This window comes from Dreissena polymorpha, chromosome 6 (assembly GCF_020536995.1).
Source record: "Dreissena polymorpha isolate Duluth1 chromosome 6, UMN_Dpol_1.0, whole genome shotgun sequence".
Classification (NCBI taxonomy): Eukaryota; Metazoa; Mollusca; class Bivalvia; order Myida; family Dreissenidae; genus Dreissena; species Dreissena polymorpha.
In genome coordinates, this window is record NC_068360.1 from 103777876 (window position 1) to 103801126 (window position 23251).

Genomic DNA, 23251 nt, shown 5'->3' on the forward strand with positions numbered 1-23251 from the left:
ATAACATAATTTACTAAAATACATTATTAATAGTTCAACAACATAATCAGTTAGTTTAACATAATTATACACAGATAAATAAACATGAAAGTAGGTTAACCATTGTAAAGTTATTGAAAATAGTTATTATTTACCATTGTATGCATGTTATTGACAATTTTATACAAAATTTAAAACCTTTTTGAGCCTGCTATGAATGTCTGTACTGTTCTGAACACCATTTCATTAAAATCCCAAGACATGTTGGGTTCACCACATAGCAACAATTTAACATTAAAGTTATGGTTCCATTTGCATATACAGCATTACCCGGTCGATGCCAGGTCCAACGGAACTATATATCGATTACAGACTGGTTTACGGCGATCGTTAAAATTTAAAGCCTCTACTAATATTGGAGCGCCTTTGCTCTGAATTCAGTCTGAAATCGATGTTGCCTTCAGGTATTTGGCCCGTTGCCAAGTGATCTATTAGATCGAGAGTCAGTTTAAGTAAAGTTTTGCACCGGATGTTTGCAAGAATTATTATTAAATACCCGGTAAGGAAGTCAGAAATATTTATTCCACTAAAGCTCCTAAAGCGTACGTACGAGGACGTGAATAACGGTGTGTTTCGCTCTATCGAGGAATAGTATTTTAACGTACGAAAACGACAAAAAGATTTGCACAAGATGTCTGTCATTCTGTCTGCTTGTCGCAACACGAAGCAAAGGGCCATAGCGAGGGCACTTAAGAAGAAAGCAGATAAGTGAGTTGAATACATTTTTTTATTTATTTATGGTTATAGTTTCTTCATGATTGCATAGTTTTATTGTCGTATTTCAATGTTTAAAATTTATATTGGCCCTTTGATAATTCGGCGATTCAGTAACGAGAAGCATACTTGTAAGATGATAGTTATTATAATATATGAAACAATTATTTAAAATACAAACATTTATTTGGGGGGTATCCTCACAGATTGACGAATTAATTAATAAATAAAATATAAAAGGGGAGAAATAAAATAACAGACATTCATTTCACATACCGGTTTGTCAGTGAATAATCGGTAATAATGCAAGACAATTATGATACCTTAGTGCCGCCAAACTATTTACAAATTGGAATGTGTCTGATGGTTTTGTTAAATATTTGAAGTTTATCTAATGTGTGTGTGGGACAAAATCTGTCAGGGCAGCCCCTCAAAGCGTTCACTGCCTCTAGTTCCAATTTGGAAAGGCAATCACATTTATTTTATTTTTGATTTTTTATTCTGCTTGTTGATTGAAGTTTTAAGCAACAAGCTGTCAAATTCAAATATTGAATTACCTACCTTTTAAATATATTTCAACTTTCAATCTTATATTCTACTTTTTGAATATAAGTTTAAATAACGTTTCATTAAATTCCGATAAAACATTCCAGCAAAACCTATTGGCCAAACATACGAGAAATAGAGTTTATGATTTGCGTGTACTATATTTTTGTTCTCGTGCAGGCGTTTAATTTTGTTTAAAACGCATTTTGATTGATCATTGATTTACACATATATTCATTGACATGTACTTAATGTTCATATTATTTATATATCATACTGATTTTAGACGTGCAAATCATGGGTAAGACTCCATAGTCAGTATTAGTGAATTGCGCAAGCTTCGAGCCGGCATATGTGCATGTTACACAAAACCACACACATTCCTACGTTTATATTAGTATACCATCATTGTTCGACATATCCCGGCTTTTAGTTCCTTTCCTATAATATATCAGTTATATTCACGTATTATAATTTATTTAAAGAGTAGTTAGGTACTCACCTATTACAGTCAAAATGATTTGTGAAATACACATAATTATTGTTTCATGTACTCGTCTATTCCTGTAGTCCCCTTAAGAAATTCTTTCATACACGAATTTATCAAATAATGAATATTGCAAATTACCTTTTTTTATAAACCATGGATTGTATGATTTGGGAAATACTTTCCGTCCTTAAAAACTAATGCCATACATAATTATGTATTTAATTAGCAAGAAACAAACTGAATACGGAATTATCTGTAAAATACAAAATTTGTATAATACGTGTTTGAAAGTAAACATAGTACCATCGCCATTAAATAGAGTTTTGAAGCTGATAATTTACCTCTTTGTCAAATCTTGCGAGGCCATGTTGGTGTATCAATCAAATTTTTAGTCATTTTAAGGTAAATTTGAAATGCTTCTTTAAATTGCGCTTATTTGATATCGCATATATATTTACAAGTTTATCTTAAAAAAATGTTTCGAACATTATGGCATTTTTAAAGATACACAGTTAGCTTATTTATGCTTTACATATCGCAAAATACATGTGTTTAAAATAACAAGAAATACTTATACATTACTTTAACCACCACATCCTCTGACCAACTACTTAAACCTGTTATAGCAACTAAACAAACAGTACCAGGGCGCGACCGGATATTATCTATAAAATGTGAAATTATGTGCGTCTATTATTTTCTAATTTCTTAGTTATCAAATAAAACGAATGCTTTTAATTTCAACCACTTACGGCTCACACATAGTTACCCTTTTGTATTCTTTTTACGTTCTTCACTGTACGCGCCCAAACGTAATTGCTGATGTTTGCACAGTTAGTTGCTATTTGAATGGTTGCCTTTAAAGTGGCCTTTTTACATTTGGGGAAATAGACAAAATTCAAAAAAGTTGTTTCATATTCGCAAATTTTCGTTTTAGTTGTGATATTTGTGAGGAAACAGTAATACTGAATATTTACCATGCTCTTAAATAGCCATTATATGCATCTTTTGACGATTTAAAAACCTGAAAATTATAAAGCGTTGCAAAGCGAAACGATTTAATAATTTATAGAGTTCTGTTGATGTTGTTATATTTTGTGAAACTACGAGGATTGCTTATATTAAGTATAAAATACTTCCGATATTGTATACGGAAGGATGGCCGAGTGGTCTAAGTAGGATACTTTTTACTACTGAACTAAAAGGTCAGTGGTTCGAGCCCTGCTGAGGGTTACCTTTTTTCTTTTTTTAAATTGTATTCTAGATTTTTTACTGGAGCCTTTAATATCCAATGTTTACATTTATCAATATAAAGCATTTAATGACAATCTTCAAAAAAATGCCAAAATCTGTGGAAAGGTCCCTTTAATGGAATACATATAAGCATATGTATCTAGTTTTAAACACTTTATAAATGTGCATCTACATAAAATGTTCGAATATAAGAAGTGGTATGAGGATCACCTTGTTTGCCGTGAGCCAAAGTAAAATAGTGTTGTGATTATAAATTATTAGTTTATGATTATAATTGAAACGATAAATATTTGCTTGACAAGTATAAAACCAGTCCAAAGTATATTCTTTATAAGTTATTGTATCAAACTTATTTCCAACGCACCGTTATTACAAAAATAGCATATCGACGTACATAAGAATTTATTGATAAGCCCTTTAATTTTGTATTACCTTATCGGTGTTTGCGGCATCGGCCATGAGGCTGAAAGAAGAATACCGATTACTGCCTTATTCTTAGAATAAACAGTAGTTTTACCCATGAACGCTTTTACAGTTTACATTGGAGAATTTGTTTGGGTACACATTATATGATGTTTGACCAGGTCAACGACTTCGGCAAATAAAGGAGTGGAGTTTATTATTACTTTTATAAAGTTTGATTACACTCGGGTTCAGTCCCTATTATTTTAATTTCCTGACCATGTTTAAATAACAAACACATAATAAATAGACGTAACGCCGCGCAAAAACACTACACGTGTACATATACTTGATTCAAACTCAGGCTTACGAACCGCATATGCATTAAAGAATCGGCCACTTGTCAATTAGATTCGAGTGCTGTTTTAGATTTGTAATGATCATAAACTGCTGCTTTTGCTTATTAAATAAGTGTCCATAAACATCCATGCTATGTAGTTAAGACTTTTACGCCACCTTAAATGGATATTTCTGAGATGCATCGGGTCGATCTGGATTGTGTACTCTATGAAGTTGGGATTTTACATCTTCTCAACATAACGTGGTTTAGCTGATAAATGTTATCACTTTATTTCATAATTTCTCATAAAGATTTACTTCCATTGCTCTGATAAAACAAACTTAACCAATCGGTATTAAACTGCACTGAAATTGCAATGATATTGATATTTTATTCGAATGGCCAATCAAGAGGTATGTTTATGTACAAGTATGTGTTTTGTGACTAATAACGAGCTGAGGATCGGCATGTCGTTCAACCGGTTTAAACCCCATAGTCTTTGCATTGACATATCCAATGTTTATGTGAACTGATTAGCTGTATGTCTTTTGATAAATGGAGTCGTGTTCTGAGAAAACAGGGCTTAATGCATGCGGACTGCACAGGCTAATCTGGGACGACACTTTACGCACATACATAAAGTTTTCTCAGAACAAGGCTAAATGGTATACAAATCTGGCCTTAGAAAAGACAAGCGGATGGTCATGATAATTTCCCTCCTTCCCTGACGATGTTTAGGGAGTTTCATTATTCCTATATTAACCCATTTGTGCCGAGTGGACTCTCCCATCCTGCTAAATTGGATCAATTTATTTCCAAAATTAGGGATGTTTAGTATACTTTTTTCTATATTTAGAATTTTTCTTGCAGAAATTCCTTTACGCAAAATTTCTATATTTAGAATATTTCTTGCAGAAATTCCTTTACGCAAACAGCGCAGACCCTGATGAGACGCCGTATCATGCCTTTTTTAGACGCTAGGCAAAAAATGGGTTAAACAAATAAAGTAACTTTATTAAGAAGTGTGGACTTCTGGTGAATATAAGCAAAGGGCAGTACTTTGGATAAACAGCAAAGTAAAATACTATGTTTAGTATTACTATACACTTAGGTTATTATATATCATTAGGTTACGAATCGTCTACTGTTTAAAGCCGGGAACTATTATTTTGGAACCCGAAGTATACGAAGCTCATGCAATAAAAAAGGTCACATGCTGACTTTAAAAAAAACGAGTCAGTAATTTCCGTTAAGATAAACATTGACCGCAATTTTATTAACGATGTTTTATTTGTTTAACATCCTAACTCACATATTAATTAAAAGCGCGTTCCTTTTAAATTAAACTCACAAACAACGAGTAGGAAGGCACCATAACATTACAATTGATGTCAGATAGTTAAATAGTCCAGAAAGAGGAGGTATATTTTTACATCACGTTATTTAATGGCTTGAAGCCATATATGAGTCTCATAGTTGTATAAGCTTTTGGTGTATACTCATGAATGCGCATTACAATATTTACATGCATAGTACTTGAAATTACAAACTTAAAAAGCTATTACAAACTTATTGAGCTATTACAAACTTATTGAACAATTTAAACAGCATGAGATATGACTTGAATTGAATTTATGACCCAGAATATTTAAAATGTCATATTGCCGTCCGCAGTCGGGTGCGGTGGGGCTTTTTATTGTCCAATTGATGACTTCTTTTTCAATAAGCGACAGTTTGTACAGTAATAATTTATCGGTTTTGAATAGACCCAATAATCAATATTTATGCCGGGGAGATTGGCCTAGATCAGTACCAAGAGGACACAAATTGATCTTTGTCATGTAGCTATGCTGACTGGTACAGAACCTGGTAACAGGTCAAACGGCCACGTTTTTTAAGAACAACTGCTAGCGATAAATGAACATTCAATGAGCTCAGTGCTCTGTGGGAAAGCTATACATCTCATTAATAGTTAAAGTAAATGGATTTCAGGAAAACAAGCAAGATTGGTTCCTACTTCAAATATATATATCAGTGCTTACCGGTAACTTACTAACGTCCATGTTGAGTGTCAGTTCATCACGTATGACACACCCGTTGAATTCGATAAGCGACCAATCATTAAAAGCGTCCAAGCATAGCCAATAACATCATTTAACTACATTTATGTAGGTGATTATGACGTAGTAACATCGATTTAGTAATATTTTTATGTTAAACGCAAGTGTGACTTTTTAAATAAACAAATAAAAGGAAGTTGTGACTTCTAAACACACCGATATGCAACCAAACCATTCAGAAACGTAACGTTTTGAAATGCGAATAGAGAAATGAGTTCAAAACGTTCAAACGTCCAACAAAGAGCGATACAGTCTTTAAACAAACATCATCAAATAATACTTTAAGAACTTAACGGAAATTATTGAACGTGATTGTGTACAAATCAAAAGAATTGCGATCGCTTAAAAAGCGTTAAATGTAAGGTATAAGGAAATAGACAAATTTAAACAAATACAGCCAATCCTCTTAAGAAACACACGAGGCATGTGATTACATTGAACAGTCGGGGTGCCGGAACAGCGTCTGCATATCTGGCTTCTTAAATGGCGCGCTCGGAGAGTATGTGCCAAACAAGAACAGAACAGACCATCGATTGTAAAAGGTGTGCGAAGACAGACCAAATGTGACGTCATGAAACGAGCGAAATTATTGAAGGACTCAAAAGACTTAGCATAAACAAAAACCTCCAAAACTGATTACAAATTTACATCGAGTGTTATAGCTTGGCGATTAAAGGGAGATTTATAGAGGAGAGTACACGATATATCTAATAAATTGTGGATTATTCTGTAGAAAATGAGATCACTGGTCTACTTTTCCTAGTACACATGGATAATTTTATAACGCAATACTTTTCAAACGTGAATAGCCCAGCTAATAGTTAAGATTTTTATTTTTATTTTACATGTGATTATTTGAATACATTTTGAGCAGGCTCACGATCAAATCATTCATCCGTGGCGATTGGACGTTTCGGCACGTGGGCTATGTATGGTTTAATATGTTTGCACGTGGGCATGGTGAAACACAATATTATTCTTTTAAATTTATTTCAATTTCATCATTTCTGGTGCGTTCTTACACCAGGAAAGCATATAACTATTTAAAAAAAAAATGAATTGCTCATGTGAATATTCAGAAGCGCAACCGCGCATGTGCCAAAGCGTCCGATCGTCACGGATGAATGTTTGTATCGTTAGCTTAAACCGAATGTAGTCAAACGATTACATCTACAATTCTTACTGCAAATGTTAAGTTATAAGTGAGATAGTCAGGTTTAAATAGTTTTGCGTTAGAAACGTCTCTAATATATGTGCAGGTAGCCTTCAATTTGCAAAAATGCTCGATTGCTCTCCTAATTATTCATATGAGCAGTACAATAAAAAAAGTTGTATGTTTTCCTTGTGTAAGAAACCACCTTTAATGGTTAAATTGAAATACAATTATAATAATATCGCTTTTCACCATTTCCATAAGCAAAAAGTGGAAACTATACATACCGCACGTGTTCAAGCGTCCAATCGTCACGGATGAGTGATTTTATCATTAGCTTGCTCTTAATATAGTCAAATGATCACATGTCAAATTTTAAATAAAAATCTTAACTAATAACTGAGATATGCAAGTTTGAGCATAATTGCGTTAGAAAAGTCTTGAAGTGCAGACTTTGAACAAACATTCGTTTAATTGGTGTGACTCTTTGTAACAAGAGCTTTGTTTGTGAAACACAATGCCCCCAACTGCGCTTCTTTAAAGCCATATATTTGACCTTTGGCATTTAAGGATGACCGTGACCTTTCACCACTTAAAATGTGCAACTCCATGAAATACACATGCTTGTCAAATATCAAGTTGCTATCATCAATATTGCAAAAGTAATGACCAAGGTTCAAGTTTTGGGACAGACACAAACACATACAAAGACAGACAGGCAGCCACATACAATAACAGACAGACAGGCAAATAACAACATACCCCCGATCATTCGGTTCGGGGGCATAAAAAAACTCATTCCGTCTTTAATTTTGGTCAAGACATGTGGCAGTCTTGTCATTCTTTATACAAACCTTGTTCTGAAAAAACTGGGCTTAATGCATGTGCATAAAATGTCATCCCAGATAAGCGTGTGCAGTCCGCACAGGCTAATCAGGGACGACACTTTCCGCCTTAACTGGATTTTCGTGTAGAAGAGACTTCCTTGAAGCGAAATATACCATAAAAGCAGAAAGTGTCGTCCCTGAATAGCCTGTGCGGACTGCACAGGCTAATCTGGAACGACACTTTACGCACATGCATTAAGCCCCGTTTTCTCAGAACGCGACTTATATAAAGATTATATACCAGCTGATATCGGTGTGGTTACATACAATCTTGTTTTTCCCAATTGCAATAGTCAGTAGACAAGGAGATTCCCATTCATGTTATGTTTATAGCATAACTTCTGAAAATGTGTACCTTGTATTTACAGTTAATAATAATATAAAGCTAAAATAATTCATGGACTTGAACATAAGTTGTTAAAAAAAAATCTAACGATATTTCTATTTCATTGAACGGTACTGAACACTTCTTAAATCAAACACTTACAGTTATGTTTTCCAGTCTTAATGTTATTTTGATAAAATAGTTGATGTATGTATTGGCCTGCACATATATAATTCTGATACAATACAATCAAACAGGAAATTAAAATGGATGCACCACAGCTTTGACGTGCTTGGAATATATTTAAATGTTTACCTGCCAAAATATTTAACATTAATTACAATGTAAAAATTTAACATTAATTACACTTGTTAAATTGTTGAAATGGAAAAAAGTGCTTACACATAGAAAAAAAGAATTTGAACACCAATAAAAATGATAATCAATGTGAAAGCAATACATTTATCTTTATTTACTTGTGGATAATGCCTCGGTCACACTGTCGCGAATCAGAGCTACGAACGAGCTTCGAATACTTTTCGGCACAGTTCGTAGCTATCCTTACTGAACCGTGGCTTTCCGTACTTGATCCGTGATCAGTCGTAATAGTTTTTGGATATCCGTAGCGACTCTTGACAAATTTTGAACATGTTCAAAAAATTGCTACGAATTTATCGACCGTAGCGTATTCGTAGCAGTCCGTACTAAACCGTACTGATCCGTACTAGTTCGTAACGACACCATAGTCGTCCGTACCTTTTCGGAGGCCAAAAGATTTTCAAGGACTTCTACGGATTGATACGAAGAAATACGGAGCGGTACGGTTACGCTACGTGTTAGCTACGATTATTCCACGGATATACTACGGAAAGCCACGGTTCTAGTACGTTGTACTACGGATAGGCAGGAATTTGCACGATCTGGAACGATGTACTACATTTCAGCACGAAACAGTACGGACATGTACGGTCCACTACAATAAATTGCTACTGAAATACATCATTGAAATTATAAAGCAACCGTACTTGCATTTGTTGAGTTCACAATCATGAACCGCCAGCAAATTGCGTTGGTGATAAATTTGTTACACTTGGATATTGATATTGCACAAAATGCAAAGGCCGTAGTCGAGCTGCTTGACGACATGCACAGAGGTAATAATGATTCAATATCGTATAACTAGTAAAGCTTTGTGCTAAAGGTTACGTATTTTGAAAATATAATAATTTGAACTTACTAATAATATATATTTTTTTATTTGCAGATAAGTGTCTGCCTCATATGCCTTTTGGATCTTCCTCTTACCTTTACGTGATTTAATAATTGTTAAATTAATAGCCGACATAATAAAAAAATAGTCATATTTTCCTAAGCATAATCTATATGTTTATATCAATAATTACATACTTTATCAGGTAAGAGAAGAAAAAGGAGATGGTGGATAAGAGACTGGCTTTTAAGACGACCCGGCTCTTGGTTTTGTATGAAGGAGGTAGACTTTTCCCCAGACACGGCTGATTCCATTATTTCTGTTACTCGCGTGCATGTTCTCTTTTTGGAGGTATTCTGTGTATAACAATACAAGAGGCTATGGGCGCAATGTTCAATCGTAGTTCGTTCCTACCTGTCCGTACCAGTCCGTTGCAATTCCCACTGCTTCGTAGCGGACCGTTCTAGTTCGTACTTACCCGTACTAGACCGTAGCGGATCCGTAGTTAGATCGTACTAATTCGCATAGCATCGTACTTAATAGTACCAGAAAGTAGCGGATTCGTAGTTTGATCGTACCGATTCGTGGCTCTCCGTACTAAATCGCGTCGATCAAGAGCAGTCCGTACCTGTCCTTGTTCGTTTTCCAACATTTTGATTGTAGATTCGTTGTGAAATCGTAGCGGCCTACGAATTTTGGCAATTTCGTAGTCATTCGTAGCCGGTTGAATCGTAGCTCATTCGTAGCTCTGGTTCGTGACAGTGTTACCGAGGCATAAAACTTCCTAACCCATCCATCACGATTTTTATTCAATAAATTCGTGTATTCCTAGTTCTGAGGGACGGGCATAGCAATATAAAGTTTTACACAACAGTAAAATAATATAGTGAAGGAGGAATGAAAAAAGATACATTTTAACATATTCATTTCAGCAAATAAGGTTATTTGGTTACAAAGAATTCAATTCTAAACGCGACACTGGATAGATAACACAAAACTGTAATTTGATATTAATAATTTTTCAAATTCGGTCATTCCAGTTATATTTATGCTTTAATATAAGACACTTTCGGGTAGTTTTTCTTTGAAAAGCTTCTGACTGAATTTTATTAAATTAGAAGTAAACTCAGAAGAATTATTGTATTTTCCTCTTTTTATAATCCACAATATAAGACACTCTCGGGTAGTTTTTCTTTGAAAAGCTTCTGACTGAATTTAATTAAATTAGAAGTAAACTCAGAAGAGTTATTGTATTTTCCGCTTTTTATAATCCACATCTATTTAAAGAAAAAACAACAGTTTTTTATTATCGTTTGTGGCTGGATTTAATAGTTTATATAAGAAAACAAAGAAACCTATATTATTGTAAAAAAGAGTTTCATTTGAACATGAACGTCAAAATAAAACAGTAGTGACATTTGCAATTGCTTAACACATTAACAATATATTGTCGTATCCAAAAAATCATCGGAACTGTTCCTACCCCGCCCCCATCCACCTCCTCTCCAATTAACAACTTATTTTGAACAAAAATGACTGTTTACAATTCCAAATACAACAAATAAAACACCATCCGTTAAAGCAAACGTTATGTTTAAAATATAACACCATTATTAATGAAAACAAATTGAAATGCATATTTGAATTACCCATTTTAACAACAAGTCGTGTGAAGGTTCAGTGGGTTGTGTGAAGGTTCAGTGGGTCGTGTGAAGATTCACTGGGTCGTGTGAAGGTTCAGTGGGTCGTGTGAAGGTTCAGTGGGTCGTGTGAAGGTTCAGTGGGTCGTGTGAAGGTTCAGTGAGTCGTGTGAAGGTTCAGTGGGTCATGTGAAGGTTCAGTGGGTCGTGTGAAGGTTCAGTGGGTCGTGTGAAGGTTCAGTGGGTCGTGTTAAGGTTCAGTGGGTCGTGTGAAGGTTTAGTTGGTCGTGTGAAGGCTCAGTGGGTTGTGTGAAGGTTCAGTTGGTCGTGTGAAGGTTCAGTGGTTTCAATATATAATACTCCACAGGCTACTTGGCACAAATAGTTTGTTAAATAAAATAAAAGTCAATGATGTTTATTGTGTTCATTTTGTAAACAATGTGAGTAAAATTTAGAACATTTATTTGTGGAATGCCAAGCATATATAGCAATAATATATAATATGTTACCAAAATATTTTTTGCAAACAGGAATACGACAATGTGTTTCCTTTGATGTTCAACACACTCAGCTAGAGCCATAACTAAAATTATTTACATAAACAAAAATACAATAAATAAAAGCATTTCATGCAGAAAGAGCAAAGACATGCACAGACTTTGATGATTATAACATAAAAATATCAGGAAATAATTCAGAGTCGTTTGACAGAGAATTGTCTAATTATTGTGTCGCAAAAACCAAATACTTAAATTTGATGACTTTTGGGGTTCTATAAATAGTATTTATTAATACAAAGCGTTTGTCTGATCAGATAAATAACATTAAATGTAGAACTGTGATTTATCATAGCTATATGCACCTTCTACCGATTTCCATTCTTATTTAATCTTGATTCGCCAAAAGTCTTTGGTTATACAAATGTATACATACTTTTACAAATATAACAGATGTTTGTTTGTAGGTTTGTCTGTTGTTGTTTTTTGTAATATGTTTCAAACAGACAATTAAATTGAACTGATTTTTTAATAACAGTATTCACCTTTTTCAATCATGTAGCAATGTCTTGTAGCTGAAAACATGAGGCAATCTTTTTACTTTGCACCATGTATTTAATCTTCAAAAATCTGTGGACATAATTGCATCTTTTCTCATGCACTTTTATTTTCTAATTAAGTATCCTTATTAAGTATCCACCAAAATAAATCTTAAAACTTATTTTTATCTCCACAAAACTTATATTTTTACACTTAAGATAATTTTCTGTACACACAACTTGATATGGAGATTATTTTAAAGAAGGGTAAAAGAAATATACATGTAGCAAAACTATGCATCAGCCATTAATAATATGAACAATGTTATATTATTTTTTTTAACCTGTATAATAAAGCTAAAGGCATTTACTAATCTAAATGCTAAGTATATATTTGACATTTTATTTTTTAAATAATAATTCTTTATTATTTAGATAATTTTATATTTGTTGCATATGATACATTAATATAACTGATTTTTCTGGGAGGGGGGGCATAACGGGAGTGTGTTATTTTTCTTATGTTATATCAAGTTATTTGATTTCTTGTAATAATATGTGCTCGAGGCAAAATTACTGATTTGTGATTTCCTCTTTATAAAGGGTACAGAATAGACGAGAGTAAGTATATGCATACATAACTATAAATACGTGTTTTTATGTAATAGAGACATATTTTCCGCACTTGTTTGAAGTTCATGTCTATCGATTCTCCATCTTTCATGTAGATGCAAACAAATCTTTCGCATATCTTTTCTAGTGTTTTCTTTTTAAAGTCACATTATGGGTGTATTCCAAATAAACTGACTGGTTTTATTTTTGGACTTATGTCAGTCGGCGAATTCGTACAGAAAACAAAAGACTGTTTGCATGGTGTTTTGGAAAAAACATTTTCTCTGGTTATTTTCGTCTGTAAAATAATCGTAAGCACATAATAGTTACATCAGCAAACCAGAGTAAAGTAAACCAATAATCTGAAGAAAAAAAAACGTTAAAACGTTTGTTAACATTCATCAAATAAGTAAATGATTAAGTCATATTGTACTTATTACCTTAGCAACAAGTAAATGAATGTATTCGCTTTGAGAATTTAAATGCAACAAGTTTCGTCAACGTATGCAGAAAAGAGAACACATTCTTTTACTTCTACCTATTTGAGTGAATTTAAGCTGTTGTCTATTTTTAAATTTGTTTAGGTTTTCGCTTCCATTATTTTACATTTTATTTTAAAATTATAGAAAAGACATAATTAATATAATAAGACATGTGTGTTTGATTCTAAAGGACATAAGTTACAAGTATTGATTTGTCAACGAACACACTTAAAATTTGGATGACCCCCAACACCCACAATCTTATTTAAGGTATTATGATTAGTCTCTGATCGTCTCTATAAATGTTTCTCGAAAGCTAACTAAACTTTTCCGATGTTTGAACAATGTACAGCATTGTATACGCGATGTTTGCTTGTAACATATTTGGTATATCGTCGATGGTTGAAACCGTGCTTGCTTTTTGATTTTTCAGTAGAAGAAGAGCACATAAAATAACAAAATATTCGTTGCAAAACATCGCCCAATCCCGAGTAAAAATGGTTAAATATAGTTCTCACTTCAATTGCGTATATACATATATTTTGCCACTGCATTGCCAAATTTTCGTTGATTAGCGGCCATTTTATTGTATTTGTCTTCGGTCATAATTGGTGTTTAGTCAGAAAAGTTTCAAGTCATGTCATATCCTTCACAACTAAAAATCGAAGATTGAGTAATTGATAAGCAATATTACATCGACATAGAGAATACTTTGTAAGTGTTGGATAGAGATAAGTGTATTAGGCGAGACTTAAAAAACCACGTGCCTTAGGGAGTGGTTCAGATTAAAATCATGAGCAAAAAAGTCATCTGTATTTGACAATTTCCTCTTTATCCAATTATCTTCACATTATTGCAATCTTCATAAAACAATGCTACAACGTTTACTGTACGTCACTTTATTGCGTACATTCACCATAATAAACGGTTTTTAAATTCACCAAAATATATCAAACAAGATATCATTTCATTGATGCGAGTGTTATGATTTTATCAAATAATTTTCTAATATTTGCTTCCAAATTGCTGGCGTTGATCAGAGCCATATATTCCACTATATATGTAATAATCATACGTTTCGTTTTATACTTTGTGCTGTTCTTTCCAGATTTTTGTTTTAAGTTGCTTTTAGTGTTTGTTTGTGTGTAATGTGTGAAAAAGGTCTTTGAAGTCGCCCAACTTCACTATTGTAATGACAATAACATTGTACGAGAATGCTTAGACATATCCACTAGAATTAGAACAATGTTGTATGTGTGTATCCATTATACATTTCCAATTTCTCTCAATATATTCAATTTTAATCCATATGTCTCTATTTATCACTTAAATATAGTGGTCACTTAAGTTTATACTGTCCATCATAAGTGTTTAATACTGAAAAAACAAATCAATTTAAGTGCTCGTTGTGTTTCACCCGAATTCATAGTTCATCCGTATACTGATCAAAATATTTTATTTACACCTGAATCGTTTTCAAACTTTTATTAAGTGCACAATATGCAAGAAAAGGACATCGCATTGCATCATTTTAAGAATAAAATGTTCTGTTGTATTACAATACACACATAATTTATATTTTATCTATATGAATTTTAAACATAGATGGTAACTTGCAAAATACTCTTTGGTGAAATAAATCTCTGTAGTTTTACTGGCTTAAGAGATTCAGAACGTAAAGTTATCAGTTAGTTCCTATTTCTTTTTTTTCACGATAATCATATTCCTTAATGCTCTTTATAATTATTGTGTTGTACATGTACATTAACAACCATAAAAGGTGTGTGATAAGAGGCTTTTTTTTATTTTACGTAAGCTAAAATTTTATCAAAATAAACCTTTTACTTCAAATAGTCTAAGCATAATTTGCAACTAAACGGATTATGCGGTCTATGTTGTAGTCAAGCTACCGTTTCCAGTTTTCGCATAACTTGACTATTCATTAGTAATTAATGCAATATTAATTAGAAACGTTCAGTGCATAATTCAGCATGCGTTCCATGGGTAAATCCCTGGGTTGTCATTGGTTATTTGTTTCACACTTTCCGTGTAATTGATTTCTTTGTAAGCGATACTGGGAATTTATTCAATTGTTATCCGCTGAATAATCGAGGCTAACTCTGTCACGATTTCAAGTCCTACGATATCGATTTTGCTGGCAACAGAAAAATTCTATTGACACGCCTGATTTCTAATTAACAGATGATCATTGCGCAATGTATGCTAGATTTCTAATACAGTATACGTAAAACGTCAGGCCTAAATTAGGACAATTCTGGTTTCTCAAATAATTCAAGAAATGTTGGTTTTTTTCCTTTTTAACGGAAATGTCAAGATTTGCCGTCGAAATATACAATTAAAACTAAAGTTACTTCCATTACACAGTAGTTAAATAAATTATATCAAAGTTGGATTTTCTAGATTTTAATGACTCGCTATTTAAGGTACAACTGCGTGAAAAAGGGACAATAAAACACAACATTGTATGCATTCAAGTGTATGAATATTCTATTTAAAAATGTTTGCTTCATATCTGATAAATTTATAAATATTATTTTACAAATTTAACCGTACATGTGCTATCCATCTGCTTTTATTTTTTTTTAAATAAATGCTTTACAAATGTATGTATCTTCATGTGCAAATGCATTCATCTTCTTTACACATGTATGCATCTTCTGTTAGCAATGTATGTAGCATTTCTCACAAAAGTATGCTACTCCTCTTAAAACAAAATTTATGTTTATCAACCTTGTAATTCAATAGCAACACTACAGTATTAATGAAGCCATGAATACACCATGACATATAAAAAAGCGTTAATAAAAGAAACATACATGCATTTATTTATGAAAATGTACGCAAACAAACCGGACACATTTTTTCCTAATGTATATTCAGTTTTATTTGTTCAAGTTGTTCAACAAAGTTCAATTAAACCACAGCAGTAACTGTAATTTTACTAAAACTCTTTATGCAAAGTTATATATTCATCATTACCGTTACGTTGAATATATAACTGTTCGTTTAACGGTATTTCATACCGGTCTAGCTATACTGGGTAAATCACCATAATACATAGTACTTACATTTACTGTTATCAGGCGACTCAAGAAGGAGGCGGAACTCCAAGAGCTTGAGGCCGGTGAGTTAGATGCCGTCACCAAAATGTGGTCGTTCGAGATCGAAGGAGAGTACTATAACGTGGTCCTGTTCCTCGCAAACGGTGAGGCAATAACACAATAAATTGAGTCGTGTTCTGAGAAAACTGGGCATAATGCATGTGCGTAAAGTGTCGTCCCAGAATAGCCTGTGCAGTCCGCACAAGCTAACCTGGGACGACACTTTCCGCCTTAATTGGATTTTTGCTAAGAAGAGACTTCATTTAAACGAAAAATGTCATAAAAGCAAAAAGTGTCGTCCCTGATTAGCCTGTGCGAACTTCACTGGCTAATCTCAGACGACACTTTACGCCCAGTTTTCTCGGAACGCGACTCATTTGATGAAATCGAAATGCAGAGATGCAACTCACAAAACAAAACAAAACAATACAATACAATACAATTTGTAATGTGTGGACGGGAATAAAGCTGTATAACCAACACAAAAATAATCATACATTGACGTAATCGAAATTCAGATATTACGTTGTGTTTTTACGATTATGATGTCTATGTGTCGTATTACAACATATGTACGGAATAATTTGTGTTTAATGGTGTAAATGTAATTTGGTGTAAATGCCGCTTGTAAATCAAAGAGTTTCCGACTGTACACACGGAATGTTAATGTAATTGTATTGAGGTTTCGATACCATTTCTTTTGAAATTGTGTTGTTCACCAACTGTATATACATTTGGAAAAAAATCGACATAGTACTTTCGCATATAGACACCTATGTAATAAAATATCCCTTACTAGAGGAAAACACAATTTATATCTAAAATATATACATAGAGTGAAATTCGTCTTGTCATAATCATGATTACGATATAATTGTACAGAAAGTATTATTTAACTTCTGACTTGTTTTTTTTTCTTTCCAGACAAAGACACGGTCGACATATTTGTAAACGACGACGAAATAACCAATGTGATGGTACGACCACTTGCATTTTATGTTTTGGCGTAATTGTGTTGAAACACATAATTTTTTATCCATATAGTGCTTGCCCTGTTCTATTAAAGTTTGCACGAGAAAATTAAGTAACAACTGATTTTTTTTTAGCGTAAAGTAAATATGAAATTATTGTGAGTATGTCTTAAAACTGAAGAACATGTGAAACAATTGACATGAACAAAACTGATAGTGATTGTCAACTATTCTTCTTCTTAAATCGCATAGTCATTTAGATTTGTCGTTCGACAAAAATGCATTACTTACGTATAAGTTTGTTAATACAAACGTCCGACTCTCGTTTTCATAAGAACGTGTTACGTACCAAATAATTAGTTTTGCTTTTTATTTGACTAAGAGATACATTTATAACAATAAGTTGACCAATCGTAGGTTAAAGGCTCTATAAAGGTGAAGATACGTAATTATTTACAGATTTTTCAATACTTTTTTCATATTTTATTTATAAAGGTTATCAAAAAACAATATATATATGCTATTGGACATAATAATAAAAAAAATGAGCAATACAACTTGTTTTGAGCTCAAAATAAAGTGTCCTCCAAGTCAATTGTGTTTACAAACAATCAGTTTATTTACATCGCTGTTTACTCGCGAAAGAGAAAGTGAAAGTGACTCAGGTCACCAAAAATATAATGATGACTTTTAACGTTTTCCGGTATCACTCACAAAGTAGGTCTCTTCTAAATGGTTAAAACGTTTGTAGTGATCTAATAAGTTACTTTCTGCTGGTAAAAAGTTGTTAAAATAGAATTAAAATTGAATTTTCTTTCGGCTATTTTTAGCATATGTCAACGCTCTGAGGCTTCACATCACGTTAGTTGCAAAAATGTAAACATTTCTTCCAATTATGAAACGGGTTTATCTTCCATAATTCTTGACAACGTTGTACCTAAGCTGTGTTATTAGCAGTTTCTATGCAAGAGTAACTGGAATCCGGTAAAAATAAGACCAGTTGATATGCATAATAATTGGTTTTGTCACCTTTATAGAGCCTTTAAGTGTGTGGTATTAAAAAACGCAAATAGCTTCATAATCTAATCGATTTAATGCTTGGATTCTATGACCAAAAACAACAAAACTCCTCAATGTTTTGTGTGTAAGCTATTATGACGTACTAATCAGTTAAAGCCACACACCTTGAAATGAAATACATTGCATAGTAAATTAAAGTATAAATAAGAAAGATATTTTATCTATGCCAATTAGAATATATCTGGTGGTTACAAGGTAGAAATCCGTCTTTTTGCGCTTTGAAACTTCAAATAATCGCGTTTGTCGAAATGGACGTATACGTCCAGAAATAACTTGCTAACTAGGCTATAGATTTAATGACAATTTTGCACACTTTCAATTTGCATCTATATATATTGATTAACATGTATTTCATTTCAAGGTGTGTGGCTTTAACCATGTAAGCCTGTCCTTTAAATGCGCGATAATACTGAAACATTTATGACTGCGCGCTATTGTTGATTTATGTTACAATTTCAACGCTGTACACAAATTCTATTGAATGAATGCGCCGATGTAACGATAATACGACTACAACGTTAGCAAATATTTGCCACAAACATTATATTCAGTTGCCCAACACTGTTGTTTCTACTGATACATGTTATTCTTATAAATTTCGCATATATGTTATTATTGCTGAACAATATTCACCACATTTAACCCATTTATGCCTATCGTCTAGAAACAAAGGCCTTTGCAAACAGCGTAGACCCAGATGAGACGCCGCATGATGCGGCGTCTCATCAGGGTCTGCGCTGTTTGCTTAAAGGAATTTCTGTAAGAAATACTCTAAATATAGAAATTAATATACTAGACATCCCTAATTTTGGAAATAAATTGATCCAATTTAGAAGGATGGGAGAGTCCACTAGGCATAAATGGATTAATTACGGACCAAATTCGGTTCACGATGTACGAGTTTTCTCGACTTCAAAGCAACTTATGCAGTATTAGCTTCGTTATGTCTCTTTTAAGACCGATGTAAGCCCAGAGGGTGCAACGTTTGATTTCCTCGTTGGGTCGTCCTACAAGGCCCGGATTAGCTGCAGTAAAGACCCTGGGCAGGGCCTGGTCTACTCCCTCACCATTGACGGCTACAAAGTCCCCGAGTGTGACTAGTTGTCAGATGGCAATACCAGGGATTCTTTGGGCACATGTTACGCCCGTACTAACGACGTTCGTATTGGAAAATTAATTAAATGTTATCACTTAATTTGCATTCTTAAGTCGTTAGATATAGAGGATATCGTAATTGTATATTAGTGTTTCAATAAATATAGCTTTGGTTTAGTAAATTGTATGTTTGTCTAAACAGAAATCGTTTGGTTTTATCTAGTACAAAATATTTTGACTTCAAAAGTTGTTGTTGTTACATCGATATGATTTTAAAGAGGAATAAGAAGTTATACTTAAGTGATATTAGTGAACCATAATAAGCTGTGTGAATCCAGCTTAATTTTAATTTAAGCCTAATGCTGGCATTTGTATGACAAGCGGTTCGACGCATAATCCCAAGAAACTAGGTTTCTCATGAGAACCTAGGTTCTCAAAATAAGAACCTAGGTTCTCAAAATGAGAACCTAGGTTCTCATGAGAACCTATGTTTTCAAATGAGAACCTAGGTTCTCATGAAAACCTAGGTTCTCATTTGAAAACTTGGGTTCTTGAAGCCATGTGCAATCTTCAAGCGAGAACCTAGGTTCTCAGAATGAGAACCTAGGTTCTCATTAGAAACCTAGTTTCTTGGGATTATGCGTCGAACCGCTTGCCATACATTTGTGATAGAAATCTGTGACGTTACTTTGATTTTGTAGCGGGTTTTTACTTTATAACGTCTGTGGAGGTCATGTCTGGTAATAATGCCTTTCTCACCGTTTCCATGTAAAGTGTTTACGTCGATTTTAATATATGAGTGAATATATATCATGAAGCAGTGCAATAAATTAATGGTAAAAAATGTCATTTTTAATTTATAGGAATAATATTAATCCATACAAATTATCTGGAGAGAAAAATAATAAGTGCTTATGCAAAATAAACGTATCGTACACAATATTTTTTCATGTAGAATGTATGGACGCGTTGGCTTAATAACCCATTTATGCCTAGCGACTAGAAAAAAAAGACTTGGCAAACAGCGTAGACCCAGATGTGACGCCGCATGATGCGGCGTCTCATCTGGATCTGCGCTGTTTGCTTAAAGGAATTTCTGTAAGAAATATTCTAAATATAGAAATAAATATACAAGACATCCCTAATTTAAGAAATAAATTGATCCAATTTAGAAGGATGAGAGAGTCCACTAGGCATAAATGGGTCAAATGCTTCACTTGAAATCTGTATTGGAGAACAAATCAACTAAGAATGCTTAATCGTGAGAATGTTTGACTTCATGTTTTCCCCCATTGTTTCTTGTCATTCATGTTCATGTTTTGATCTGCCTGGAGTTAATTACTTTTGTTCAAATTTTAGGTGTTGTGCTATGTAGCCGAACACATAACAATGTTGAATTGCACTTTTCTATAACATTTTTACCTAATTCTTGCAAGAAACTTTTGTATTTTTTAATATTCTTCGTTTATACAACGAAGTTTTTTTATTTTATTTTCCAATTAAGACATGTTTCGATGGTGTGCATGTTATAAATGGCCTACACGTTGAAGACATGCATTGACATTAAGCAGACTTGATGACATAAAGAATTTAATAGTTTCACAGTGTATCTTTAAAACCCAAGGCACTGTACAGTAAAACACAAAATTGTATAGCAATCTTTTCGAAGATATCTCATTGACAAAATGAATGCAATTTACATTCCAAGCTATGATGAAAAAAGTTGCGCAACAAATTGTTATATCATATAAAAAAAGGCGCATTTCATTTAAGTCTGCATCAGGCGTTCTTGTACTGATATATTTAATTTTACAAGATGACAATTTAGTTGACAATTTATCACAATTTACAATGTGCCTGTTTTTGTTTTGAGTAATTTCATAAATAGTTTATTAGTGCAATCGGTGTGAAACCGTGATTAGTATAATTCATCAAGTGTATATTCCAATTAACGACCAATACAGAAAGTTGTTATCAATATTCCGTTACTGGATGCACATTATTTTGGACCAATGCGATTTATAAACAACTAATTGTTAAATTAGTACGTTAACGTTTAATCGTTTTGCACTTTGAATATTTTTTTAGAACTATTGAGTCGTTCACCTGTCACAGTCTGACATGCTACATACTGGTATAATTGTCACAGTCTGACAGGCTACGTACTGGTAAAATTGTCACAGGCTCACATGCTACGTAATGGTACCATTGAAATAGTTTGACATGCCATGTACTGGTACCATTGTCACAATCTCATAAGCAGCGTACTGGTATAATTATCTCAATCTCACATGCTACATGCTGGTACAATTGTCACAGTTTCACATGCTACGTACTGGAACCATTGAAACAGTATGATGTGACACGTACTGGTACCATTGTAACAGTCTGACATGGTAGGTACTGGTACAATTGTCACAGTCTTACTTGCTACGTACTGGTATTATTGAATCAGTCAGACATGCTAGGCACTGGTACCATTGTCACAGTCTTACTTGCTATGTACTGGTATCATTGAAACAGTCTGACATTCTAGGTACTGGTACCATTGTCACAATCTAACATGCTATATACTGAAACAATTGTAACAGTCTGACATGCTATGTACTGGTACCATTGTCACAATCTAACATGCTATGTACTGGTACAATTGTAACAGTCTGACATGCTACCTACTGGTACCATTTTCACTGTCTGACATGCCACATACTGGTATCATTGAAACAGTCTGACATGCTACTCACTGGTACTATTGTCACAGTATCACATGCTAGGTACTGGAACAATTGTAACAGTCTGACATGCTACGTACTGGTACCATTGTCACAGTCTGAACTGCTACTTACTGGTTTCTGTGATTTCTTTAAATACATATTAGACAACAGTGCCTTACTGGCTTTTTGTTTAGTAAACGGATTCAAATAAAAATAATACTATCAATGTTTTTTGTTCTGTTATCCAATTATGAAATATCCTGTAAGTATACATTTGCCGTAATATGCAAGTTATTCAGAGTCCGAGCCCACACATACTGAAACAAATGTAAAACTCGTATATATTGGACAAATTACAAGCGATATTACAAATAAAATTTACACTAACTTACCGTAAAGTATATTTGTTCAATAAATTCGCGTTACGCTATCGAACAAAAGATACATCATATTTATTGCTAACCAACGAAATAGTGCTCAGTGCAATAAATTTCATTTTCATACAAAAAAACTGATGTCATTTTAGCATACATTAACTCTTTCAGTGCTGGACCCGAATTTTAAAGGCCTTTGCAAACAGTTTGGATCCAGATGAGACGCCACAAAACCTGGCGTCTAATCAGGATTCAAACTGTTTGATATTCTTTGAAAAAAAAATCAAAAAAATGCTAATTTTAGAATTTCAGCAGACAACATTTTAGCAGACGACACATTTCCCAGCATGCAAAGGGTTAAGAATATTTATGCTGGGCATGGGCTGTAACAATCATTCAGAGCGTTGTCTAGTATCAACATTTACGCTTTAACCCATTTATGCCTAGTGGACTCTCCAATCCTTCTAAATTGGGTCAATTTATTTCCAAAATCAGGGATGTCTAGTATATTTATTTCTATATTTAGAATATTTGTAACAGAAACAGAAATTCCTTTAAGCAAACAGCGCAGACCCAGATGAGACGCCGCATCATGCCTTTTTCTAGTCGCTAGGCATAAATGGGTTAAGTTGTAATCTAAATCTA

At 33.5% G+C, this 23251-nt stretch overlaps 1 protein-coding gene and 1 long non-coding RNA gene across 3 annotated transcripts in view; both read left to right on the forward strand.

Moving 5' to 3' along the window:
- The window catches only part of LOC127836362 (uncharacterized), a 501905-nt gene that overhangs the window by 150505 nt on the left and 328149 nt on the right, over positions 1-23251 (forward strand). The gene's annotated exons all lie outside the window — the stretch shown is intronic.
- Positions 443-22458, forward strand: LOC127836358 (uncharacterized). Of its 2 annotated transcripts, XM_052362951.1 has the most exons (5): positions 443-747; positions 12760-12777; positions 16355-16476; positions 17297-17349; positions 19381-22458. In XM_052362951.1, exons 1-5 carry the CDS (start codon positions 671-673, stop codon positions 19522-19524), a joined length of 414 nt encoding a protein of 137 aa, XP_052218911.1. In that variant the 5' UTR covers positions 443-670; the 3' UTR covers positions 19525-22458. The 2 variants fall into 2 exon arrangements, with proteins under 2 accessions (XP_052218911.1, XP_052218912.1); XM_052362952.1 differs by lacking the exon at positions 12760-12777.